The sequence below is a fragment of the Anguilla anguilla genome, chromosome 14 (genome assembly GCF_013347855.1).
Source record: "Anguilla anguilla isolate fAngAng1 chromosome 14, fAngAng1.pri, whole genome shotgun sequence".
NCBI classification, from domain to species: Eukaryota; Metazoa; Chordata; class Actinopteri; order Anguilliformes; family Anguillidae; genus Anguilla; species Anguilla anguilla.
The window spans coordinates 3,335,429-3,363,203 of record NC_049214.1 but is presented as its reverse complement, the minus strand read 5'-3'; the positions used below and the strand labels follow the sequence as shown (position 1 = coordinate 3,363,203).

Here is a 27,775-nt window from a genome sequence, read left to right as displayed (position 1 = left end):
GGTTGCCAGGTCCCCAGTTTTTAACCAGATAGAATGTCCAGGTTTTCAAATGATTTGTACATGTCTGGTCTGTAGTCTGGACCAGACTGTATAATGTCCAGTCTGAGCAATTGATTAAAATACATGACCATTAGCTTGCAATTAATTCTTGTCTCGACCACCCCCGGTCCACGATTTATTGCAACATGTATGCCCCTCCTCCAAGATCTGTGAAAGGTTCCAATAGCCATAAACCTAAAGCCCCCCCCCCCACCCAGACTGCCGTTGCTTCTGAGAGACACCCCCACCCCCCCAAGTTCCCCGTCCTGTTTCCAATCAAGCTTCTAACCAACTGTGTATGTTGTCTGGTTTTTTGTTTTTTGTTTTTTTACAAAGGGCAACCCTACCGTAGACTTGGTGAACAATACAATGGAATCACAGCAGTGTTCCGAAACGATGATGCATGGATGGATGACATCACAGTCATGCTCATTAAACCACTGTGTGGCTCTTCAGACCGGGGGGGGGGGGGGGGGGGGGGGGGCAGAAGACACGTCCCCTCCGCAGGAAAGAATGCTTTAATATGGGGATTACGACAAGTATCGACCCAGCATTTGAAGGGTAGGAGTGCTCCAAAGCCCTTTAATGGTGGAGCTTGGAGCACTTTCATTTCATGCCGATTACCTGCACAGAAGCGAAAGAGGAGTCTCGGAAATGCCGTTGATGAAGCATCGCATCGCACAGGTCTCGGGTCTGTTCTTGGCGTCGTAATGATTCAGTGAATCAGAATCGCGCCTGAATCATTTCTCCTCATCCTCCTCCTCCAGGGCGTGTGTTACCCTGAAATCATGCGTCTGAAGACGAGGCGTTTTACGCGCCAGAGCGTGTAGTAACAAGACCCGCCCGCCACGTCATTCCACACATGGCCATGAGTCAGACCTCCTGCGAGCCAGCAGCATTTTTAACAGCTTTTTTTTTTTTTTTTTTAAATAAATAACACTTAAACTGAGCTTAATGACAGACATTCTTCACATTACAGAATCCCACGCAAACATAAGAGTAACACGACACTTGAGTCACACCTAAGGTCACCCATGAGTAAATTATATAGACAAGACACAAATAAAGATATAAAAAAAGGAAACAAAACTATAAACACCCTGTAACAGGATACTGGGCTAGCACGCATGGCTAGCGCCACCCGTATGTGCCGTGGCATGGAGTCCAGCAGGGTATGAAATTCTGCCGGATGAATATGCCACTCTCCCATGGGAGAGCCAATCAAATCACACCTAGCTGATGAAAGTGGGGGAAAGACCTTTGAAGGCTTGATTCATTCAAGAACATTCCATGCATGCTCAACTGAGCTCCACAGATATGGTGACCGAGAGGGAGAGGGACTCGTGGCAACTGTCACCATCACGCTCTTCAAACGTCAGGCGCCGGTGGTGCTCCGTGAGCGGGGACATTTCGATAGCCATTATAGTCGGCAGGAACAAAATACTTTAGCCAGCACTACCATCTCTAAGGCATGAGATCTCAGACTCAAATCATACAGGGCCGCTGTGTGGCAGCTGGTTTTTGATGTTCTCCTGCACATAAGTGCTTAATTTAAGTCATTGATTAACTAAAGAGTCTGCATGCCTTGTTTCAAAGATCTAAATCGGATGCTGATTGAAAGAAAATCACAAACACCAGCAGAAACCGCTTACCCTCGGGAATGTAGTTTGAGACCACCGATTAAACGGGAGGAGAATTCCATCCCTCAAAACTCCAACTACCAGAATCCTTCAGCGTTTGAACTACTTGTACGCTTCCTGTATGTCCCACCTTGCCCATTCACTGATTGCAGTCACGTCGCTTCTCGCACAGAAATTAAATGCTGTAACATAATGAACACCCGTCAGTCCAGAAGCTACACTTTCAAAAGAAAAGCAAAAAACATTTTATTGAATGAATTGACCTGCATCACTGAAAAGAGAACAATGTTTTATTCTAAAATGCCTTTTTACACATACATACAAATCTGACTCTTTTTTTTACAAAAGAAACAAACCAAATTTAAAGCTGGAAATATTGCAAAACAACTAGTATCAAATGTTTCAAAAACGATTTTAAACCTACCACATTCAGCACCTTAGTCGGTTTGTGTCCAAATACAAGATTTACAAAAATACGACAACCTTATAAATTACAGATGTATGAACACATACAAACTAAAACAACAGCAACATATTATTCATCCTTTGAAAAACAATGAAAATAAATACATTAAGGCTTGAAACCCATGGTAAATTTCCTGATCGCATTCTTTTCAAGAGAAGTTTATTATATTGCCAATAAATACCAGTTTCATTGGTTACTAAAGGCAATTTCCTTTACTTGTCTGTCACTAAGTAACTATACACATATATGAATAAACATTCATGTTTGCATTTCCATACTAGATATGTACATTCTCCTGTTCAAGATCCCCGGAAAAGGGACAACTTCAAAATTTTACAAAGATACAAAGACGACATGTCAAAGTGTACACTGGCGTTTCTGAGGAACGACGAAACGTCAGAAAGTAAGCGGACAATGAGGATGACCGGCAGTGTAATGCCCTGGCTGTGAGGACGAGCTGGATCGCCAGGGCTTCGTATAATTGATATATACAGTTACTTGGTTAAATAAAGGATCGACCTGCATTAATCAGGTTGACTTCGCGTCTCCAGCTCGATTAGAGCACGCGCAAACCAGCCCCGGAAGCGCGGCTGGACTGCGTTATAATACTGAAGGTTTGCTTTTAATAAGCAATTAAACGTGTAATATGAACCGTAAAAAACTTATGGTTGCAAGTGCATGGACATCTTACACAAAAATGAAAGGTGCATCACTTACGACAAAATGTCCTCTTGCCTTTTTGCGTAAGCATATTTCTTAATATTAAGTTACATCGTCATAAAAGGATACAGTTTTTTTTTTTTTAATCAAGGCAAACATTCAACAAAGTATTAGCTGTCCCGTATTTTACTGTTAACTACGTACTTGAATCATAGAATCTGCGCATAGTTTAAGTGACCGTGCGGAACTTACTATACGAGTCGCTGTAAAATTGGAATCAAATGCACAGGGGTCCGAAAATGGCATTGGGGCTGGCGTCCCGCGTACGCTGGGTCAGCAGTTACATGATGACGTTGCTTCACACAGGGATACATTACGGTTAGGCAAAGTCCTTTTAAAAAAAAAAATCCAGTTATGATCTTATCATTTTGCTTTTTTTTTTTTTTTTTTTTTTTTTTTTTTAAATTAAAAGTAGCTGCACAAACGATTTGTTCCAATGGTATCAGCTGTTACATTCGGCAGATAATTACAATCCAAGATTTGGAAACTGAATAAAATGATCTGTCCAGTGAAATGCTCATTAATGGTTTCAAGTCGAAATGGCTCCCAGAAATAGCGTGTTGGATAATCAGTGGTTCTTCTTCCCGACTTTGATAAATACAAAAATAATTGATGCCCTGAGGCCTAGAGTTGCCAAAAAAGTACAGCATTTAAGTTCGCACAATACAATCTTTTGAAGAAGCGTCAAAATGAAACAAAAGTGAAAGTAATATATCTTTGGAATCAATATTAAGGACCCATTTTCTCCACTTGAAACATCCAGAATACATTCTCTAATCTCTAACACACCACTGAGCATGACCTGAACCTTCCAGTTTTCTTCAGAGAACTGCCACTAAACCCCTTGTTGAAATCTCTAGTACCGTGTGATCAACGACACCATTCCCAAAAAAAGACGACCAGGCAGATACACCAACATCTGATTCACAGCGAAACATTCTCAATATGCTGAGCCAGTTTAGAAAATAAAAAAAAGCATTTAAAATCCTATTTATTACTCAGTCCATTTGCTGTACCTTATTTCCATCTGTTCAGTCCGTAACAAGGCACACTCTCTTTTTTTTTTTTAAATATAAACTTCAGGCTACTTTAAGTTTCAGTCGTCCGTATATTGCGTATTCCACATCACTCAAACTGTCAGTACGGTGCCGTCCCCCTTGTCTTGCCCCGCCCCCTGTCCATGGCTCCGCCCCCTGCCTATGTGGCCCCGCCTCCCCTATCCAGCACTCTCCTCTCTCACTCGTGCGCAAAGAATGCTACGTCGCAATGTCCAGAGCCCCGCTTCAAAAACAAAATCCAGAGTCCAGCCAATCGGCACGCGGGATTTGGCTCGGGGGGAGGGGTTTCGGGGGGGGGGGGGGGCGGAGCCTCAGGGCCGCGCGCACTTGGAGGTGGTCAGCTTGAGCGCGCCGCGGCTGTGCAGCGTCTTCAGCGTCTTGAACTCCAGCGGCATCCTGTGCGGGCTGGCCTTGGAGAAGTAGCGGTACTTGAGCGCGTCGTAGTAGTGGTACTTCACCGGGTTCCCGCCCAGGTCCTTGGGGAACGGCCAGAACCCGTACAGGTGGATCTCGTCGCAGAAGCGCGTCGCCAGGGTGTACATCAGCAGGCCCGTGCTCGGCCGCTTGATGTTCACCTTGTTCGTCAGCCAGTACCTGCAGAGCAGACGGAGTTTACGCGGGTGCTCAGCCACAGTCAAACGCTGAAACCATAAAACCACACCCAGTCTTAGTCTTACTCTGCCATTACCCACAATGCTAAAGTGCTAAAACCACACCCTTCACCTTCCAGTCATGCACCCACCCCGCATGGCACGCTGGATTACTTTAGTCTTACTCTGTCATTACCCACAATGCTAAAGTGCTAAAACCACACCCATCACCTGCCAGTCATGTGCCCACCCAGCATGGCACGCTGGATTACTTTAGTCTTACTCTGTCATTACCCACAATGCTAAAGTGCTAAAACCACACCCATCACCTTCCAGTCATGCACCCACCCCGCATGGCACACTGGATTACTTAAGTCTAATTCTGTCATTACCCACAATGCTCTGGTCTAGATGTTCTCTTTAATAATGCATTAGTAATCTGTAATGTAGGAGTCTAATGCATATAAAACAATGAAGGGAGCTCATAACAGAGCAATTAGCTTCAGTGGATACACGCTCTGCTCTGTAGTGGGGAATGGGCGGCTTTGATGGTCTGTACTGAACACTGGCCCACCGCATTCGACGGACATGGCCGGGTCTGTTGTGTGATGTACCGGCTGGATACCCAAAGACACGCCTTTCACATTAGTCGTACTCAACCCGGCATCCATGTTTATTTTCATCCCGTTCACTATCCCTGTGTCAGGTCGGCAGCAATTTTCTATATAAACACCACTATTAGCCACTCCACTTAGGATATAGCACCGTACAGGCAGCCATTTTTTTATATAAACACCACAATTAGCCACTCCACTTAGGATATAGCACCGTACAGGCAGCCATTTTTTTATATTAACACCACAATTAGCCACTCCACTCAGGATATAGCACCGTACAGGCAGCCATTTTTTTATATAAACACCACAATTAGCCACTCCACTTAGGATATAGCACCGTACAGGCAGCCATTTTTTTATATTAACACCACAATTAGCCACTCCACTTAGGATATAGCACCGTACAGGCAGCCATTTTTTTATATAAACACCATAGTTAGCCACTCCACTTAGGATATAGCACCGTACAGGCACGCCTTTACAACATATTAAACATCCAGCATCACCGTCAGGCAAATAAGTAAAAAAAAATAATGACATTGTGGACATTTCACCATGACAACCACATGTTGCCCAGCGGGCAGACCTCATTTGCATCCCCCAGCGAGGAGTTGGCGGTGGGGGTTGGGGGGGGCAATTAAGTGGGTCGTCGTCACGTCGTTTCTGGGACGTGTCACAAAGTCCGAAATGCGTTCTCGCCCCAGCGTTTCCGCGTGCCGCGCTCCTGACGGCAGTACGTATCGGGACACGCCGGAGCCGCCGGGCCACCGCTCCGCTCCGCTCCGCTCGTCTATATTTAGCCGCCGGAAGGCCGGCTCCACGAAGACGCGATCGAAAGGGGGCCTGACGCCCGGCTGCCATGACAACCCCTAAAGAGGAGATGCATCCTCGGATCCGAGCTGCCATCTTCCAGGCCTCCGGGGAACCGTCCGGATATTCCCAGCGACCGTAAAATAAATCAAACTGTACGCCCGCCCCCTCCGCCCTCCCCCCCCCCCCTTCAATTAAAGTGTAACGCCTCCTAACGGTGACGCTGCTGTCAAAACGACTGCTCTCGAAGAGCCTGTTATTAAAGAAAGACAGAAAAAATCAGAGGGTAATGTAATTATCGGAAGATCAATGAAGGCGTAATAATGTGTACGCAAGCGGCTGAAAAAGATGAAGAGCGAAATAACGGTGGCAAGAGAACGCAATCTGGACAAAGTCGCAATTACAAAAAACAGCCTTTAAAAATATGCAGGCTGACACATAAACAGTATTATTAAGTCCTCTCCTATTCCTCCCGTGGAAGGATGTTTCATGTTGGATTTCTTTTTCCTCCCTTTTAATGCTTTCTGTCCTTTCTTTCCGCTGACCCCCCCCCCCCCCAACCATATTTTTATCAGCGGTCATTGCCACAACCTCTGCTGTCAGCCCCCCAAAAAAAAAACCCCCCAAAAAAAAAACAAACGGGCATGTGCCGTCCTCTGAAGCATGTGATGTCGGCCACTGCTTCCCCACCGCAGACAGGCTCACACAGAGATGAGTCAGAGGAGCGCGTTTTAAGTAGGCCGCGCGCATCTGGTCGACCAGCAGGGGTCGCTGCCGCACAATCAAAGTGCCAGCCAATGGGAAGCCCTCTCGTCCCTCGCTCTTTGAAACCGCGGGCCGCAGTATCGCAACGGTAAAAACAGGGAGGCAGGAAGGGGTTAAGTTTTTTCGCCGAACCTTCCGGTAAGGGCTGGGCTCCTTAATGCGCGGAACGGCCGTCTGGCCGTTAATGATGATTAAAAAAAAAAGACTGAGCCTTAACTGTGTGCTGGAGGCAGTCGACAGCATTACACAGAGAGGAAATGGTCACAAGCAGCCCCCCAGTGAGGGGGCGGGGGGGAGGGGCGAGGGGGGGGGGGGGGGGGGCGAGGGGGGGGTTATAATTTGTAAGAGGCACTTTGTGTACTTGCCAGACCCACAACTGCAGTGATGGTTTATTACAGTTTATTATAAGGATCTCTGTTCAGGGAGTCTTCCAGGGATCCACAATAAAATTCAATGCAATTACATTCAAATATGCTAATGCCAACACAACATACACGCTCATGCCGCACACAACATAGGGGGAAATAAAATCACTGAAAATGGGCCTCCCTTGGTTCCTGAAGGGGGACGGCACATTAATCTACAGGACATGCTACAGTGCTACGAACGGAAAGCTTGAGAATGCTAAAGCGCTAACTGTAGCCCACTCAGCTTGTGTGTGTGTGTGTGTGTGTGTGTGGCATTGGAAGGATGCAGCTGATGCGTTTCGAGTGCTGTTCAGCCTGGTCTACCTGCTCCATCCGAACCTCCCAAAATAACGTGGCTATATTTGACTTCATACAGAAAGCCTTAATGGGGACTACATGCGGGGGGGAAATTATCCCAAAGTTGCAGGCCTTGAAGAATCTTTTGCGCATTTAAATCACGTTCATACACTGAAACTGTCTCACACCGAGTCATTTTAGACACCCCTCCCTGGATGAAACCCTCTTTAGCCACTTTAATCCAGAGGTGTCCAATCTTATCCGAACAGGGCCGGTGTGGGTGCAGGTTTTTTTTTTGTTTTAACCTCGCACTAAGACACCTGATTCTACTTATCACTGTCTTGATTGAAGACCATCATCAGTTCATAGTGTCATTGAATTAGGTGTTGTAGTCCTGGGCTGAAACAAAAAGCCTGCACCCACACCGGCCCTGTCTGGATAAGATTGGACACCCCTGCTTTAATGGGACACCAAAAGCCAGTTTTCTGCATCGGGCTGGGTTGTGCAGGACGACACATTCAAAATTATGAAGCTGGCAACAGTACTTCATCGCCCTTTACATTCGGAGCTTGCCTTCTATGGTAAATATGAGCTTCTCTGGACCTTCACTGAGCTCCACAGCACTCACAGCCATGAGACGCAAATCTCCTTTCTCACATGTCCTCTCCAGGCCACCGTAGTTGGTGGCCCGTCGCTTCTCTAATTGTGGTCTCAGATGTAGCTTGTAACAGGAAATGCTTTCCGACCGCACGGCACGATAATCAACTCGTTTGTCACGGGGTCAGTTTCATTATCCGTGTTGTAATGGAACCGTAGACTTTGGTGTAAAAAGAATTACATTTTTAACTGATTTGACCTTCAAAAACGCATGCATGAAACCACTGGGTAAGTGGCAAAACATGAAATCAAGGCCCTTTTCTTTTTTTTTAATCTCTTTTTTTTTTTACAAATTACAAAGAAGGTGGGTATTTTTTTTGTTTTTGGGCGGAGGGGGGTTAGATGGGCTGAAAGAGGTCCACACCCATCATAGTGAAACGGCAAGCGTCTGCTCAACAGGAAACACATTTATGTTGTCAATGACGACATCTGAGTTGAACTCCTTTTAAGGTGCATCGTTGGATGTCATACTTTCACTGCTGAAAGCAAGCACTTTCTTTTTACAACGTGAAGGATGTGGCATTTTATAACCCCCTCTTGTATTCTTGCTCCTTGCTCGTGGTTTTTTGCTGATGCTACTGGCGCTCAGAAGTGTATCTCCACAAATCAAGAAATAAATTGTTCTGTTGAGCATTGCCACACACTTGTGAGAAATACAAAGAGAGAGTGAATGTCCCACGCTCCAATCTTCGAGAAAAATAATGAAAAAAGGGAAGGAAAACAAAACAGTTGTAAAAGTGTTGATGTGTTTTTTTTCTCTCAAGAATTTCTGCAAACTTTTATTTTGAACTTGCTAATCGCTTGCCACAGAATTCTTTGGTAATCCATCATGTACTTTTGTAGTAGTGCATTGAGTAGTTTTTTTTTTAAGTTATCAAAAGCCAAGTAAAAGTAAAAATCCTAAGTAAAATAAAAAAAAATTTAATTCACTTATTTGTATTGAATCAATATTTCTGCCTAATTAGTGTTCCTAAATATAGGTTAAGTTAAAATGTGTACATTTTTTTAAAAATTGTCAAACTATATTTTTTTAATCATTTGCTACAAATTAAAATTTATAAGATTTTTTACTGCATATCGCCTAGTTAATGCAGAAAAATGGGGCGACATAGCTCAGGAGGTTAAGAGCGGTTGTCTGGCAGTCAGAGGGTTGCCGGTTCGATCCCCCGGCCTGGGCGTGTCGAAGTGTCCCTGAGCAAGACATCTAAACCCTAACTGGTCCCAACGAGCTGACTGGTACCTTGCATGGCAGCCTCTCACCGTTGGTGTGTGAGTGTGTGTGTGAATGGGTGAATGAGAGGCATCAATTGTAAAGCGCTTTGGATAAAAGCGCTATATAAATGCAGTCCATTTACCATTTACCATTTAATTTTATCTAGAGATCATTCTGACCGGACTACTTTGCTAGGTAAAGAGTGGAGGGATATAATCGGATGTGAAATGGTGATCGATCACTTATGTTTAACAATATAATCGTAGCTTCTTTTTTTTTTTTTACAAAAAAACGCATCGTTCAATTCCAATACACACAAATTCTGTATTTCTATTAGATTTATACAACTGTTTGTATATTTAGTGTTATTTAGTGAGATATTTTGTGTTATCTAACTGTTTGCATATTTAGTGTTATTTAGTGAGATATTTAGTGTTATCTAACTGTTTGTATATTTCGTGTTATTTAGTGAGATATTTAGTGTTATCTAAATGTTTGTAGTGTAATTTACCTCTGGATGAAACTATGCTGTAGGTTAAATACAGAAACGGAGATGTGTTCTTTCTTCATAATGTCTGTAATTACCACATTAGGACAGCATTCTCCACAGAAGCGCCAGGTTTAGTAATGAAAGATTGAACAAATCTGAACAAAAGCGTGTTAGACTGTGCAGACGTGTGCACATTTTCAGACTCTGTCATTGGAGAGGGCAAGCCTTTTCCCCTCTCCCCCCCCCCCCCCCCCCAGCCGTTAATCCACAGTGGGTAACTCACCCGCTGACCACGTGCACAAGCCTGAGCAAGGGGTTGGCTGTGTAGGCGGGGCGGTGTGGGCAGGGTCATGTGAGAGGGGCTATGTGGGCGGGGCCAGTGGGAGGGGCCGTGTGGGCGGGGCCGTGTGGGAGGGGCCAGTTGCTCGTCCACGGCGGCTAATTCACCCTCTGACCGCGTGGACGAGCCGGAGCAAGGGGTAGGCCATGTGGGGGCGGGGCATGATGGGAGGGGTCATGTGGGGGCGGGGCCAGCCATGTGGGGGCGGGGCATGGTGGGAGGGGTCATGTGGGGGCGGGGCCAGCCATGTGGGGGCGGGGCATGATGGGAGGGGTCATGTGGGGGCGGGGCCAGCCATGTGGGGGCGGGGCCAGCCATGTGGGGGCGGGGCATGGTGGGAGGGGTCATGTGGGCGGGGCCAACCGTGTGGGGGCGGGGCATGGCAGGAGGGGTCATATGGGGGCGGGGCCAGCTGCTCTGACTCACCCTCTGACCGCGTGGATGAGCCGGAGCGAGGGGTAGGCCGTGTGGGAGCGGGGCCAGCCGTGTGGGGGCGGGGCATGGCGGGAGGGGTCATGTGGGGGCGGGGCCAGCCGTCTCTGACTCACCCTCTGACCGCGTGGATGAGCCGGAGCGAGGGGTAGGCGGTCCGCACGCGCAGCCTGTGCCGCAGGATCAGGTCGTTGACGCACTCCACGTGCCGCTCGCCGCCCTTCACCATGAAGGCGGGGATCCACAGCACGCTGTCGTTGAGCGCGCCCAGCCGCCGCACGAACCGCTCGCGGTCGCTGTCGTTCCGCAGACCGCCGTAGGCCCGCTGGATCACCGACGGGTTCATGGTGGTGAAGTCCGACCGCAGGCCCACGTCCTCCGCGAACTCCTCCAGGGGCGCCAGGTTACACCTGCGGCGGGACGAGCGAGAGAGAGAGGTTACACCTGGTACACCTGGGCGGGACGAGGGAGAGAGAGGTTACACCTGGTACACCTGCGGCAGGACGAGGGAGAGAGAGGGGTTACACCTGGTACACCTGGGGGGGGACGAGGGAGAGAGGGGTTACACCTGGGGGGAACGAGGGAGAGAGGGGTTACACCTGGGGGGAACGAGGGAGAGAGGGGTTACACCTGGGGGGAACGAGGGAGAGAGGGGTTACACCTGGTACACCTGGGCGGGACGAGGGAGAGAGAGGTTACACCTGGGGGGAATGAGGAGAAGAGGACAAACAACAGGAAAGGTGGGCAGAAAAGGAAATCTGTCACTCAGTTCAGTTCTGTTTTCCGTTGGGATGCCGTTGGGCTGTGGGACTAGACTGAGGGCTCCTCTGTGAATCACCTCAGTCAATCTTTATTTTGCTTAACGTTTGCGTTCAGAATAGAATTAAGTCTGTCACACATTGCATGTGAACACCGATGAAATAGCAGTGGTGGAAAATCCAGGTTCAGAAAGTCGAAGTCCTCCCCAGTGTTTTTGTTCCAGTCACCTGGATTAGCACATTAGCATGAGGCAGAGCTAATTAGCGATATCAGCTGGCTGAGGTTGTGAGTGGGAGAAACACACGGCAGGACTTTTACTTTCTGACCTCTGGAACGTTCCACCTCTGAGCAAATGTGTCGCTGTTTCTCTCGCAGGGAGACACCTCCTGACAGGTGGACCGCCCGCCCCCCCCCACCCCCCCCCCCCCCCCACACCACCGTCTCAAGAATTTACAGCCGGTCCATTTCCGCCTGACGTGTTTATGTCTGAACATTAGAATGTTTCCGGTCACAACGCTCCGCTCCTTTGCGCTGTGATTGACAGGAAGGCGTCTCGTTCATGGAGCCAGAATGGAGCCCGTTAAATATCAGGCGAAAGTTCAGCAGGCGGGAATGTTAAAATGTCAGATCGTTTTCGGCCATTAGAGACACGCAAGATCGCGCATGTTTTTAAATAAAATTACAAGATACAAAGTTAACTTTTTAAAAAGAGAAAAAAAGAGCGCGCAGACAGTCCTCGCTGCTTGTGAAATTCTTCTCTGCTGATTCAGACGGGGGCGGAGCGGACAGCAGTACAGGTACAGGTGGGATCACGGAGCAGAGCCACGCCCACAGGGTTGGATTGGCAGTCGAACAGCCGGACACCCCATGGACAGCCGCCCCCCCCCCCCCCCCCCCATGGACAGCCGGCCCCCCCACGCGCTGCGCCACACGAGCTCTCTGTTCGTTTATAAGTGGCCGTGCAGCGCTTCCTCTAATCACTGCAGGCATGGGGCATTTATTTAAATAATTAATCACGGCTCTTCGGGGAAAACACAAATCACAAATCGTAATGCGGAGAAGAGAAGAAAACAAGCGACGTTGCCGCGGCGTCGAGCGGGCGGCCCGCGTTCGGCTCGGCACCGCCACGAAGAGAGCACTCTTCAGATGCCTCCTCAAAAGCCCCCCGCTAACCCCAACATGTTTAATAATACACAGAGCCCTCCAAATTTATTCACACTCTTGAAGAGGATGCGCCGGGAGAGCTCTGTAAATATAGGCCAGTACTTGTATTATTTATTTCATACAGTCTTTTTTTTTCCTTTTTTTTTTTTGTTCGTCATTATCAAAAGGTGTGAATCATTTTGCGAGGACTGCACTTCGCACAGCAGGCACCTTCAAAAACACTCATTTCTGCAGCACAGCTCCGGTACAATAGTGTCTCCCACTGTCTAGCTTTTCAGCACTGGAAATGCACTCTTGTGTGGCTGCACTGAGTAACATGATGCGTGTCTGGTAACCCTTTAAGGTGTGAGGTCACAACTGCGCAATTAGAATGCTCTTAACTGAACATTCCTAATGCTGACGTCACAGTCGCCGCCGGTAACTGAAAGCAACGGAGTTCTAGAACACCGACATTTGAAAGTTGAAAAAAAAACATTCCAACGAGAGGAAAAAAAAAAAAAAAAAACCTACCCTCTTCAAATGGTTTTCAATAAAGGAATTAAATGGAAAATGGTGCGTTTTTTTTCAGATTCGATGAGAACACAGGAGGGAAAATGGGGAGGGGGAGAAAAGCAGCGCAGGATTATCTGTGAGCGCCTTACCGTATGACGAAGTCGTGCCCGTCGATCTCCCGGCCGCAGCCGCTGTTGAGCAGGACGCCGGAGTTGCCGACGACGGCGCAGGTCCGGAAGCGGCGGTTCTTCATGGGCGACACGGCGGGCAGCAGGCTGTGCAGCGCCCGCGACACGTTCAGCGTGCGCCGCCGCTCCAGCACGTAGTGGATGATGTCGCCGGGCTTCAGGCTGCTCTTCACCACCGACACGTCCCGCTCCGCGTCCAGGAAGCGCAGGACGTCCTTCCTTTTCCGGAAACGAACAAACACACACACACACACGCACAATCAATACACACACAAAAATGTTTTAAATGATACACGGCAATATAATTAAGCCGCCAACCCTCCCCAGGATAATGGGGGATATGGGCACCCAAACAGCAGCACAACTGACCTGGTTTGGCCGCTAGATTTCCTTCACCCAAATTAAGTTTCCTTTTGTAAATATCTCATTATATCATTCAGTAATCAACATGCATCAGCAGATGCTGCAATCATACTGCATCCAAAAAAAAACGTTTAAGCACTGAAGCAAAGCACACATTTTGCACATTCTGTCTTTTTTTTTTTTTTTTTTTGGAGAAGCTAGATAAAACATAGGAAACTACACTTATTTATACACTTATATATCTTTCATATCCTCATCACTACTAAACAATGTCCAACATTTCACATTCCAGTACACGCTAATGCCAACTGTAGAACAGAGATGGAAACACCCGAGACATGACTAACTGGCCAACAGCGAGGTAGCCAGACAGAAAAATGGCTTATGAAAACCCGTCAACCCCTGGAGATAGCTGTTTGTTATCTAAAAACTGCATGGGCTTCGGCTAACGCGCTAACTAGCGGCATGTAGAAAATAGCTGGTTGCTAACTGGCTAGGTTGGCGACGAACTGACCTTAGCTAACGAAGATCGCTGACTAGCCATTTAGCTAGCTGGAAGATCTGCACAACAAATCGTTCAGTGTTTCTCCTTGCCTTTGCTTACTTTTTGCTGTCCATTGCGTTATTACCGTACTCTATAAACGGTCCTGCTTCCAGGCCTAAAAAGCCCCTTTTCCATACGGCCTCTATGGTTTTGCCTTTATCACTGTGGACTTTGTGCATTCCTCCTTCTACAACAATGTACGTTTGTTCCTTTTTCCATATTCTTTATTTCCATGGATGTTTTTTTTTTTCCGTTGTTGTTGATGTTTCTTTAAATCCCAACGTGAATGAAAGACGGTAAGCCAAGCATTGTTCTTTTGTCTGGTTTGTCTGTTCGCCCACGTGACACAGGGGCCACCCACAGCACAGGGGCCACACACAGGCTGGGCGCATTATGGAAGGCATCCAGGTACACATAGGACCCAGCGCACTGCACAGCACACACTTTCCAGGCCGCTGTCCAAAAATGACCCCTGTGAACCAACAGCAGCCTGTAACTTCCAGACCACACGTTAGAAATGGCCCACATACAAACATCACAAGGCCCCCCCACATGATTTCAACGCATATATTTTTTTTTTAGCTTTGTTAGTATTTAAATAACCTCCTAAAAACTCAATAAGAATAACAGAGCACTTTCAGACAATGACCTCACTGGGATTAAGACAATATTAGCGCAGGACTGCGCAGTCTTGCGGCAGCGTACTCGACGTGCGACTCGGGCACCGTGAGCGACAACTCGGGCTGCTCAGCAGATGTCGTCACGGTTACGTTCGAACAACAAGGACTCCTGCGAGGAGGAAGCTGCCGGTTCTTCGGGAAGACGACCCCTGAACCGTCACCCGCTCAGCTGAGCGCGCCGAGCCGTCGGGGGGGGCGAGGGGAACGGTCGAGCCTCGCGGTCCGTCGACGGGGCAAAAGCCTCCTGTGATGCGCAGGTACGGATAACCACGCAGACAGAGGCACCGTGCGTCAACGACAGCCGGGGAAAGAAGAAATAAAAAAAAAAAACAGACTGGCAAGCGCTGGTTTCAGACGAGAACCAGAGCTAGGCCAAACGTGGATCCAGCATCCGCTCTTCCCCGCGCTATCCTCCAGCAGGCACCTCGCGAAAAAAAAGAAAAAAAAAAAACGCTCGAAAATGTGGAAAAGTGACATCTGCTGTGGAGCAGTGCATCTGCCGCTCCGGATCCCAGCGGGCGGCGGCAGCGCCAGTTTCCGAGCCTCTTTGGAGGAAACCGTCGGGGTACAGCGACGGGCTGCACTGTGCGGAGGGGAACTGCTTTGAAGAGGGGTTTTTTTTTTTTTTTTTGAGTGGAGAACAGAGGATGAAGAGGCATGAAGGACGACAGAGGTGCCTCTGATCTAGATGACCCTCGATAGGCGATGGACCCAGGGGCACCACCAGGGATTTTGGGCCCCGAGAAAAGATGTGAAATTCAGGGCCCTTGGAATCGTCCTAACCCCTGCAGGCCCGCATCCTTAGCCCCCTCACTTATATCTTGTAGAACAAAGCGTGAAACTCTCTTAGGCTTACGTTCACCACAGACCTTATTTTCGGCAGAGAAACGAAATCCCTTTGGGGGAACAAAAGCACTGGAAATCTACCGAGGGAACCCATGACTCATGAAACCCATGAAAAATGCGAACTTACTTCCGGGTTTCAGGGCTACAAACTGTAACACTCTATTGATCCACAGGGAAGTAACTTAGCTCAAAGCCAAATTCAGAGAGGACGAAGGGAACATCAGGCTTGATCTGAGAGAATTACCCCCCCCTTTCCCCTTCCCCTTCCCAGAGCTGTCCTAAATACCCCAGCAGATCACGTGCCTTCTTTGTGAGCACGTAGCCTGGAGGAAAAACCCTTTCTCCACCATGAACGTCAGTAAGTGCAAGTGCAGGCTGGGCGGGTCCAGACTGGGCGATGCCATCTTGAGAGTTTCGATCACCACTTCCCCCCCGAGCAGATGTGGTTCGGCCGTCTGAACAGAGGGGAAGTGCAGTCAGGTTTCCGCTAACAAACAGAAGCCCGAGTTAAAACAACAGCCAGGGACGACTGAACAAAACGTTCACAAGTTCATTACATTACATTCATTTGGCAGACGCTTTTATCCAAAGCAACGTACAAAAAAGTGCATTTTCATGATCGTAGACAACTGCTGAACACGGGTTCAGTAAGGTACAATTACTTATTTTGTACAGCTATTTCTAGCCGAGAACAATGAACACTATTCTGGTCTAACATCTGCAAAGCCAACTAGGCAGAAGAATAAGCTACAGTATTAGGACAAGTTCAGGACTGCGTTTAATTTTTTTTTGGGGGGGGGGGGGATTCTTGCAGTATCCCCGCCTATGAGAAGACACCATCAGGCCTCGCCAGGCAATTTGAGTTTGAGGCACCTCAGCCACAGTCTATGGGGGCAGATCAAATTAACTTGGGAGTGAAATTAAGATGGTTCACATTTCGTCAAGGGGAAGTACTCGCACTGAGTCAACTGGTAATATGAAACACATATTCAAATGAAACATACCTTCAGAATTTAAAAAAAAAAAAAAAAGAAAATCCTTTACTGTATGTATCTCAAATTCGACCACAAAGAATTGGTGGTCCTGGGCCACCCCATTGAGTAACCTGGCCGCCCCAAAGAGCCAGTGGGAAAAGAAACGGTCTGTCTCCCGACAGTAATTATCCTGGAGCCCTGCCAGTGGAATGTGACAGAACACTGCCCCCTCAGAACAGAGTTAATCAATTCACGCTCGGTCGGTGGAATCTGAAAAGAGCCTCGGGCTTCACTGCGGAATATGCATTTTTTTGTGCACAATTTAATTTTATGAAAAATAATAATAATTTTTTTTAAAACTCTCTCATCCTTAAAAAAAAAAAAAAAAAAAAAAAGATTTTTCCCCAATATGGAATACCCAATCACAGAAGCAGACCTGTGCCATTGTTGCATTACCAGCCAATCAGCTCAAGGTGCGTTGAGTAGTCTGGACTCCCGATGGAAGCCCCCCCCCCCAGTTCCTGGCCAATGATAGGCCCGTTTGAGCATCACACAGTGGGCCACTCCCCAAATTCAGGCAGGGCTTTTCTGGCTGAACCAGCTGAAACACTACATGTAAGCAGATGAACGTGCAAAACACTCCATTTGAACCTTCACCTCCATGTACTACCGGGTGCGGTCATGAGGGTTTCACGACAAAAGAAAAAGAACTGATACCAAAGACACTGAGTGGAGTGATGCAGACAGCAGAGATCATAAGGGGATAAAGCTAAAAGGTTCCAGGCGGAGAGGAAGAAATGTTTTCCTGGGAATTTGACGAAAGGCTACGGAGGAGGTATCCCCCCCCCCCCCCCACACACACACACAAATTCCGCCCAGTTCCCATCAGAGTTTCAGCAATGCGCTTGAACTGAAACTCAGGCGCAAAACATTGTTGCACGGTGACTGTTCCTCGTTTGGCTGTGACCCTCGTGAGGGGGGAAGAGCGCTGCGCCGCTGCAGCTGGGGAAGTTGTCCGACCGCAGCGACGAGCGTTCTTTAGAAAAACGTCACGGCTTGCTCGGTCATCCGAATTACGCAAAGTCACCCACACAAAGCCCTTTCCCCCCGTGAACCCGAGCCCGTCTGACCCAGTCTTAAAACAACAGCCTTGTCCCCTAAATGCACTCATTCTGAATGCACAGTTGGTGGGGGGGGGGAGGAGTTTCTGCTGAAACAATGGAAACAGGAACACCTTCAGCACAGAGCAGAGAGCATACATCCATCCATCCATTATCTATACCCGCATACCCTGGGCAGGGTCCCGGGGGGGTGCTGGAGCCTATCCCAGCGTGCATTGGGGGAGAGGCAGGAATGCACCCTGGACAGGCTGCCAATTTATCGCAGGGCACACACACCATTCCCTCACACACTCATACCAATGGGCAATTTAGCGTCTCCAATTAGCCTGACCTGCGTGTCTTTGGGACTGTGGACTGTAGGAAACCAGGGTACCTGGAGGAAACCCACGCGGACACGGGGAGAACATGCAAACTCCACACAGAAAGGCCCCGGCCAGGATTCAAACCCAGGGCGGGGAGCGCACTTCTCCTACCTTATCATGAGGACCAGAGAGGAGTTGAGGTGCCAGCCCTGGACCGTGTGCTGGAGAAACGGGGCCATGCCTTTCCCCAGTGCTTTATCAGAGCCGTTCACCATCAGCCTGGAACTCAGCTCATTATCACTGAGGAGGAAATAAAGGGAGAGGAGAGAGGGGGAGAGAGAGTGAGGCAGAGAGAGGGTGAGTGAGGGAGGGAGAGAGGGAGAAGGAGAGAGCGGGAGAAGGAGAGAGAGGGTGAGGGTGAGTGAGGGAGAGAGAGGTAAAGAGAGGGGGAGAGAGAGAGAGAGAGAGGGAGAGGGAGAGGGTGAGGGTGAGTGAGGGAGAGAGAGATAGAGAAAGAGAGAGAGGGGGAGAGAGAGAGAGTGAGAGGGGGGAGAGAGAGAGAGAGAGAGAGAGAGAGAGGGGAGAGAGAGAGAGGGGGAGAGAGAGTGAGAGAGGAGGAGAGAGGGAGAGAGAGAGAGAGGGGGGGCGAGGGGGAGAGAGGGAGAGACAGAGCGAGAGAGAGGGAGGGAGAGAGAGGGAGAAGAGTTATTAGCCGTTCACACACGAGGCTCACGGCCCAGTCCGGGGACGTGAGTCATGGACCGGTCACGCTGTTTTAAGCGGCCTGCTGAGGCGGGGTAAAAAACGAAGCGCAAAGTGAAAAGAAGCCATCGCGGCAAGCGGCAGCACCGCACGCTGCACGTCAGCCTTCAGCGCCGCTCCGCCCCAAAATGGCCGCCGTCCACTCTCTTTCACTATAATGTCTGACACCAACGTCGTCATCATCATCATCATCATCATCATCATCATCATCATCATCATCATCATCTTCATCTCCGGAGCCCACCAACCAGGAGCGGAATTAGCGGTGGATATGGTGAGCGGCCGTGAGGGGACGGGTTCTGTAGGGGGGTAGAACCCAATTTCGGCCTGAAAAACCCTGTTTAATGGATGTTGACGAGCAAAAAATCAATTTTTTCGCAGCACCACGGTCGGCATCTGCCCCACTCACAAGCGGGATGGGAGCGGGGGGGGGGGGGGGCAGGTGTGGCTCATTTCCAGTAAACCCAAGTGCTCCCCGTTGCCTAATTACGGTGCTCTATGAAAGGCCCAGCTGCCAAGCCAAGGAGAGACACACATTTCTGCCACATGGCCATTTTCTTCTGTCCGTTTGACGGTGCCTCTATTTTCACAACATTTTTGCGAATCATTTTTCTTTAAGCGCAAGGAGTGAATAAAAAGCGGGGAGCCAATCACAGAAGAAGGATATTTTTTTGGCTCATCACGTGACCACCTGCAGCATTATTGCCACACCCTACGAATGGCCAACTTTAACCGTTCTGTTGTGTTCTTACGCGAACACCCCGTTTCCACGGGGTCAAAACTGACTCATCCTCACTCCACCCCCCCATGATTCGATCCCCGTGATTCAGCCTCTTCTTTGAATTTCAAACCCTTATACCAACATTTTGCATGTAGAAACACTGTAGAAAAAGATCTCACACACACACACGCATGTAGAAACCTGTCACTCATCTATATATAGGTGAATAACTGCTTTCCTACTTCAAAGACCAGAGAGACTGTATTTCTTCAGTCTACACCACTCATTTTTCCAAATAAACACACAGCAGAATTGATTTTTTTTACTGTTCTAGTGTGCCATTTAACTTTGATTATGACTTCTAACTTCATAACTGCAGTGTTAAAAATGAATCATCAGACTATCTTTGTACACCGATTTTGTACTGCTTTTATTAGAATATAAAAAGGGCAATGTTTAACTTTCAGAGTCATTTTTTTCCCCTGAGTACAACAGGAGGGTTAGATCATGTAATATAAGAAAAGTACATTGTATCAACAGCATCTTAGTACCATTATAATCCCGAAAAGATATTCTAGGTATTATGAAGTTTATAACAATCCTGTGTAGTATTTACAAACATAATTTTGAATAAATATAAATATAAATATTAATGTTTCAAAAGTTTCATTTTTGCTTTTGACTTGTTCTATAAACTGTATTGTAGAAAAGATAAAATTTCAGTAGTCTCATTCATTTTTATGGAGATCAGAGATCAGCCCATTTTATGTGGAAATGGCGGTGGAGGGGGGGGGGGGGGTCAGTATGTGTATCAGATAATAAAATCACCAAACACTTTTAAATCTAACATTTCTATGGATTAAGAAATAACAGCCTAAATTGAAACATGAATTTCTCCCATTTTCTCTGGTACTGATGTGGGTTCTTCCTCAGGGGTAGCAGAGTGGTGTTATGGTTAGGTAACTGGGCTCGTTGTAACTTTCAGATCGAAGGTTCGATTCCCAGGTGAGGCGTTGTCGTTGTACCTTCGAGCAAAAGGTACTTAACCTTAATTGCTTCGGTAAGTATCCAGCCGTATAAATTGATTACACGCACAGAATGCAAGTCCCTCTGGATAGGAGTGTCTGCTAAATGCCTGTAATGTAAGTGCAGAACTCAATGGAAAACAGTAACCCAACTTTTTTTTTTTTTTTTGTTTTTTTTTTTGTTCCATGACTGAATTCAACTGATGAATGAGTTTACTGACTAAGGTAAGAACAGTGAAATATAGCATTAAATATGTCGTTAGTCACGCACGCTAACTCAGGATACAGTCACAGAACTCATGACACCGTGCCCTTTCGACTGCCCCCTGATGACTTCAGAAGATGTGTCTCCACTGTAATCTACACCAAGCCACCGAAAGGAAATGCAGTTATTATTTCACAGGCCAATGCCAAAGAAAGTCTGAAATTGACTGACCTTTAAATGAATGAATCACAGGCGCACACACACGCACGCACACGCGCACACACAAACCACAAACCCACACGCACGCACACGCACACACGCACGCACATGCGTGCGCACACACAAACACACACACAGAAAACCTGCAGTAACTTAGGATGCATTTCAAGGAATGGATAGAAGTTAGGGATAATAATGCATTCCAGTAAGCGCTTATATTCAGTGAATGAAGGGAAAGATTAGAGAACCGAGATTCTGTGGCTCATGATTTCTGGCTGAAGCCTTTCTTTGAAGTTTTTTTTCCCCATCGGTTCACACACAGCTACTGTCGCTCAATATTCACCCCTGGAATCAACGTTCTTCCCATTTAGTTCATTCATTCATTCATTCATTCATTCAAAAACCTAAAAAAAAGATCAACTCCCACATTTAATCATTCAACTAATCCCTCTAGAGAACCGATTAGCATTGGGAGCACTCATTAGTGTTCCGGAACTTTCCAAAGTGAACGTCCAGACCATTTCCCAGACACCTGGGCTCCTCAGGAGCGTAATTAACCAATCAGAGGGAAGCTTGGCCTTGGGGAGAGGAAAAAAACACCAGCTGAGGATGTTAGAGAGCGCACGCACACAGCGAGGGAACATTAACCCTTTAAATCCCACACGGTTAACCCTTTCTATAAAAAGTGCAGCACTGTGAACGCATCGCGTCTTAAAGGCTGCAGTAGCACCTGTAGGGCCAACATGCCCGGCCTTACACATCGACGGCCAGTTTCTCAAAAAGAACCCAAATCTCGAACATCCAGATCCCTCCATAATGAGGTTACCTGTGGACAAATCTGAAACGTTCACACGAATGGTCCGCAAACGGTAAATTTCAACACAATTTTCACCGCAGAAAAAATACCCACCCGTTTCAATTAACTTCACTTGGTTTTAACGATAATTGATTTAAACTGGAACAGTGGCCTTGTCATAGAATATCTTTGAAACTAGAATCAACTGCATTAGCTTTAATTTGAAAGAAAATCCAAAGGGCTTATATTAGAAAGTGTTCAAATTTCATATTAAATAACCTAACCGCATAACAACATTACCGTTATTACGCCTGTATATCAACATCGTTTACAGTATATTCAGCTTGCCACCCTGATAAAGGTTTCTCACTCCAAAAACACCATCAACACAGCATTTCAAATCCAGGCAGTCTTTTATATCGCTTTATACCCCCAGCATCTGTTTATCACCTCCAGGAACAAGCATACACAAACAAACGAGGAAGAGAACTACCTCAAACAGACAACACGATTGTCAGAATTTGTTTCTTTTAAAAAAAATAAAAAATAAATAAATAAATAAAAATTTGATTTCCACCGAGGCAGGCAGCCGAATTTAAGGGGAGCAAACATCCGACAGCCGCGCGAAAGGATGGCTCCCGGAGCGGTTTCTTCGGCAGAAAATTGAAAAAAGGGGGGGGGGGGGTAGCCGTCCCGGTAAACCAATTAGCGGGCGGCGTGATGAAGTGGGCATCGAGCGCCACGCTGGGGGGCTCGGCAGGACGCTTCGTCTCCGTGGCGGGAAAACAGAAAGGCGGGCAGCGGGAATCACACCCCCCCACTCTTCTCTTCTTCGGGGGGGGGGGGGGGGGGGGGGGGCGGCTACGGCCTTGTGTAAACCATTCCGAAAAGATCACACACAGACATGTACACACACACGCACGCACACACACGCACACGCACACACAGACACACGCACGCACAGACACACACAGAAGCATGGGATCACACACACACATACAAAGGCATGTATACACTAAAGCATGGGTACTTTTGCACACAGCTAGGCTAAATCTGATGTCTGAAGAGACAGCCAGCCAGTCAGATTTGTGAGGATGGGGCTAAATTCAGTTTAGAATGGGCTTAAACCCAAAAGATTAGAATTCAAACGACAGTTACCCCCGTCCCCGCCTCCACATATAGTTGACTCATTTTGGTTCTTTTAAAATGGAAACATACTATTTTCAGTTCCACCTGACTGCTTCCTCCCCTGCAGTTGTGATTTTTAACCAGCCAACTGCCATCTTCACTACAGACTGCCACCACCTCCAACCAGCCAACTGCCATCTTCATCATAGACTACCACCAGCTCTAACCAACCAACCGCCATCTTCATCATAGACTGCCGCCACGTTCTAAACAGCCAACTGCCATCTTCACTACAGACTGCCGCCACGTTCTAAACAGCCAACTGCCATCTTCACATCAGACTGCCACCACCTCTAACCAGCCAACCACCATCTTCACTACAGACTGCCTCTACCTCAAACCAGCCAACCACCATCTTCACTACAGACTGCCTCCACCTCTAACCAGCCAACTGCCACCTTCACAACAGACTGCCATCATGTTCTAAACAGCCAACTGCCATCTTCACTACAGACTGCCTCCACCTCTAAACAGCCAACTGCCATCTTCACTACAGACTGCCTCCACCTCTAAACAGCCAACTGCCATCTTCACTACAGACTGCCTCCACCTCTAAACAGCCAACTGCCATCTTCACTACAGACTGCCTCCACCTCTAAACAGCCAACTGCCATCTTCACTACAGACTGCCACCACCTCTAACCAGACCCCTCCCTTCAGGCCTCAGGATGCGTCTCATAGATGACAGGAGCGCCTGACATCTCACAAGCGACCCGCTCTCTAACGTGTGACCCGCTCCCACCTGGTCCCGCTGTTCCGTCGCGACCTTCGCCCTCAGCTAGGGTCAAACCGGGCACTCACCTCGCGCAGAATGACAGCACAGCAGGCGGGCTGAAGCATGCTGGGATATCGCATTACAAGTAATCTCCGCCGGGATTCCGCATTATGATTCATGCCCGCCGGGACACCACATTACAATTCATAACCACCGTACATAATTACCACATTTGAATTAATACCACAAACACAAAATCCCCACTGGTGTAACAACTCCACCCACCTCCCCTCCCCTCTCCTGGCCCCTGGAGTTCTATTACCCACCGCAAAAAAAAAAACAAACAGAAAAATGGCAGAGGCTCCCTTTTCACCAGTCAAGCGTTCAGCTGCTGTCCATCAGAGTGAAGAGAGGAGGGTGGATCGGCTCAGAATTCAATGACAGTTTTCTTTTTGCCAGCTGAACCTGGGAAATATGCAGTCCTGCCCATTCATACGGCCACTTTGCAAGATGACAGCTTGTCACAGACTGCAAACAGATCACAGTGCCCGACGCACATGACGGATATGTAATATTTTCAGCACCAGCTGAGGCCCAAGGAAATGCATGATTGTTTTTTTTATTTTGATTTTTTATATAAATAAATTTGGCACCCAACGTCCAATTCCTACTCTAATTTGGAATACCCAATATGCAATGTCCAATATCCAATTAGCCATTTGTAGTTATGTTCACACAATTCATTTTTGTGGGGAGAAAATTATAGCTAAATTAGTTTTCTGATTTAGCGTATTCCTTATTTCCAGAACCAGTTTAGCTGGCATTTAATGCATAGTTTTGTCTTGCTTTCAGCATTTGCCCACAATATAACTATTTTGGCAAGTATTGTTTTGGTCTTAAAACACTGAACAAAGAGCTTTAATCAATAGACTTTTATTTTGACACCTTAAAAGCACAAACAACCAGAATATAAAAATGTAAAAAAAACAAGTCGTATATTTTTAGACCTTTAACTGAAACGACCTTGCAGAACTGAAACTGATATTCAGGCCCACTTCAAACCCCACTCAAAGGCTGTTGATTTCTTTCCAGTCCTGTTCCAAAGATAGTAACCAAGTGGGCCGAACCCCAAAAAACAGTGTCACCCCAAAGCATCGAGGTACAGGGGGGTGATCTGAGTGTCGGACCAGACCCCTTTACAATACGGTTCCAGGGTGTGGATGAGCCCCAGGGTGGGGTATCAAACCACGACTGTGACAGGGGCATGGAACCCATCAGGGGGGCAGATAATTACCCATAGCGCTACCCAAGGACGGGGGCAGTTTTAGGCAGACGGACATCATCAGTGTCTGCTCACACCCCATCATGTCTGATCTTGTTCGTTTTGGTTTTTTTTTTTAAAGAAATTTACAGAAACAAGTGCGACATAAAACTACCACCAATTTTGAAAAAAAAACCTAGCTTCCCCAACAAGCGCACTCAAACTTTTGACTGGTGCCGTACCTTGATTGTTATGCAAATAACCCTTGCATTTCGCGATGCGGAGCCGTTTTTTGTTGACCTACTTGCGATTCTGTCGCTCCGTACAGGCCCATGCGTTAGGCTGTACTTGCATTGACACGGTATATTCCTCCCACACCGAAATTACTTTCAAAGCCTTTCCATGTAGCAAAACGGAACAAAACAATAAATATGCAGGCTTTAGGGACCGGATTAAATACGAACGAACAATCAAAGCAAGATGTGATAAGAACCGGAAATTCACAGATTTATTTTTAAAAAACATACGGAAAATCTGTGGTTGTGTTGCGCAACCGCCTACTGCACGCGCGGGTTTCCATCATTCCGCCGGTTAGCACAGCTGCAACTCTTCGCATTGATTTTCACCCACAGAACTTCTTTTGCCTCCGTTTCGCAGATGGTATATTTAGGCTACCCTTCTCTGTGACATCTGAATCACGAACAAACACAACGAGGGGTTCTAATGGCATCGGTAACAGCATTTTAGATCGCTATAAAAAGAAAATGTATGTATACATTTCCCAAAATTATACTACACATAAAAATGCGATCCTGCGACGGTTAACATTCTTATAATTGCATAAGGCTGTTCAAAATCCTCGAACGGGGCGACATAGCTCAGTAGTTAAGAGCGGTTGTCTGGCAGTCGGAGGGTTGCCAGGTCGATCCCCCGCCCTGGGTGTGTCAAAGTGTCCCTGAGCAAGACACCTTACCCAAAATTTCTCCCAACGAGCTGATTGGCCCCTTGAATGGCAGCCTTTCACCGTTGGTGTGTGTGCGAATGGGTGAATGGAGAGGCATCAATTGTGAAGCGCTTTGGATAAAAGCGCTATATAAATGCAGTCCATGTACCATTTGAATAGTGACCTATGTTTAGCGTGTACAACAGGTATGACAGCAAGTACAGCTTATACGACGCCCCCTTATGGGGGTGACATAGCTCAGGAGGTAAGACCGCTTGTCTGGCAGTCGGAGGGTTGCCGGTTCAAACCCCGCCCTGGGTGTGTCAAAGTGTCCTTGAGCAAGGCACCTAATCCTCAACTGCTCTGGCGAATGAGAGGCATCAATTGTAAAGCGCTTTGGATAAAAGTGCTATATAAATGCAGTCCATTTACCATACAATTAATTGGACTTCAATAAAAAAAATAAACGTACTCGGGCTACAAAGAAAAATGGATAATTCAGCGCCTTATTTTTGGAAACGGGTCATACAGAACGGTGGGGTTTCCTTTTAGGCTCCGTGACGGACATTTCAGGCACCCAGAAAGAGAAAGAATTCCATTAAAACTGACAGCGCGCTCTCCGGCAGCCACAACAGCTGAAAGCTGACAACCCTCCAGACCTTCGACGCGTTTTTTCGGGCAGCGCAGTTCATTTCGGAAAAGGACAGACTCACTGGGAGGGCTGTGACTGCATTTCAAATGCCACAGCAAGCTGTTTCAAGGTCACGGTAACCATGCCGGATGTGTCGCGCAGTCACAAAGGGGATATTTAAGGGGATTATGTCTCCTCCGCAACTTTCCTTTTTGGTACATGCAGTATGTACCTGGGATGAACTTGCTAAAACAAGGTAGAGATTTCGGCCACTTAAGTATTCTGTCTAATTTACTAAAGCGAGCCCTAATTGTGGCTCTTATCTGGATGATGATTTTAAGGTCTGAAAATGGAGGCAATTTGTTGATTGGTGATATATCCAAGCTCACATTCAATACATGACAAGGCTAAAGCCAGGGTATGTCACGCAAAAGCCTGTGTCTGTGACCCTAAAACCTGTGTCTGTAAGACTATAGCCTGTGTCTGTAAGGCCAGCCTGTGTCTGTAAGACTATAGCCTGTGTCTGTAAGGCTAAAACCTGTGTCTGTAAGGCTTTAGCCTGTGTCTGTAAGGCCAGCCTGTGTCTGTAAGACTATAGCCTGTGTCTGTAAGGCTAAAACCTGTGTCTGTAAGACTATAGCCTGTGTCTGTAAGGCCAGCCTGTGTCTGTAAGACTACAGCCTATGTCTCTAAGGCCAGCCTGTGTGTGTAAGACTATAGCCTGTGTCTGTAAGGCTAAAACATGTGTCTATAAGACTATAGCCTGTGTCTGTAAGACTATAGTCTGTGTCTGTAAGGCTAAAACCTGTGTCTGTAAGACTATAGTCTGTGTCTGTAAGGCTAAAACCTGTGTCTGTAAGGCCAGCCTGTGTCTATAAGACTATAGTCTGTGTCTGTAAGGCCAGCCTGTGTCTGTAAGACTATAGCCTGTGTCTGTAAGGCCAGCCTGTGTCTATAAGACTATAGCCTGTGTCTGTAAGGCCAGCCTGTGTCTGTGACGCTAAAGCCTGTGTCTATGTCTGTAATGCAAGCCTGTGTCTGAAAGTCAAATTTGTTAAAAAAAATTTTTTTAAGGGGCATGAGTGGGCAATGGCTATGCTAAAACTTCTGATACCAACTGGATCCTCCACTAGTCAGTAAACAGAGAGGAGGGCAAGGAAAGCAGGAGTTCAGTATCTGGCGAATCTACAGAATCTGTGTGTCAGTTCTCTCCACACCCATCTCATTTTCAAAGGTGCTAAATTGAAAACGACAATCCTATTCTTCCTTATCACAGGAAGGCATTCTTGCATACTCCACGGGAGTGTTGTGCTTTTGTTCCTAAACTTTTGAATT

At 47.2% G+C, this 27,775-nt stretch overlaps 1 protein-coding gene across 1 annotated transcript in view; it reads right to left on the bottom strand.

Annotated features, from left to right (window-relative positions):
- Nucleotides 1-1,947: 1,947 nt before the first annotated feature.
- The window catches only part of st8sia4 (ST8 alpha-N-acetyl-neuraminide alpha-2,8-sialyltransferase 4), a 32,508-nt gene continuing 6,680 nt past the window's right edge, over nucleotides 1,948-27,775 (bottom strand). The window contains exons 2-5 of the mRNA XM_035391488.1: nucleotides 18,146-18,274; nucleotides 13,106-13,363; nucleotides 10,658-10,951; nucleotides 1,948-4,517 (exon numbers count right to left, since the gene is read on the bottom strand). Of these exons, the coding sequence (XP_035247379.1) occupies nucleotides 4,235-4,517; nucleotides 10,658-10,951; nucleotides 13,106-13,363; nucleotides 18,146-18,274 (964 nt within the window). The 3' untranslated portion in view covers nucleotides 1,948-4,234. The remainder of the gene's footprint in view (nucleotides 4,518-10,657; nucleotides 10,952-13,105; nucleotides 13,364-18,145; nucleotides 18,275-27,775) is intronic.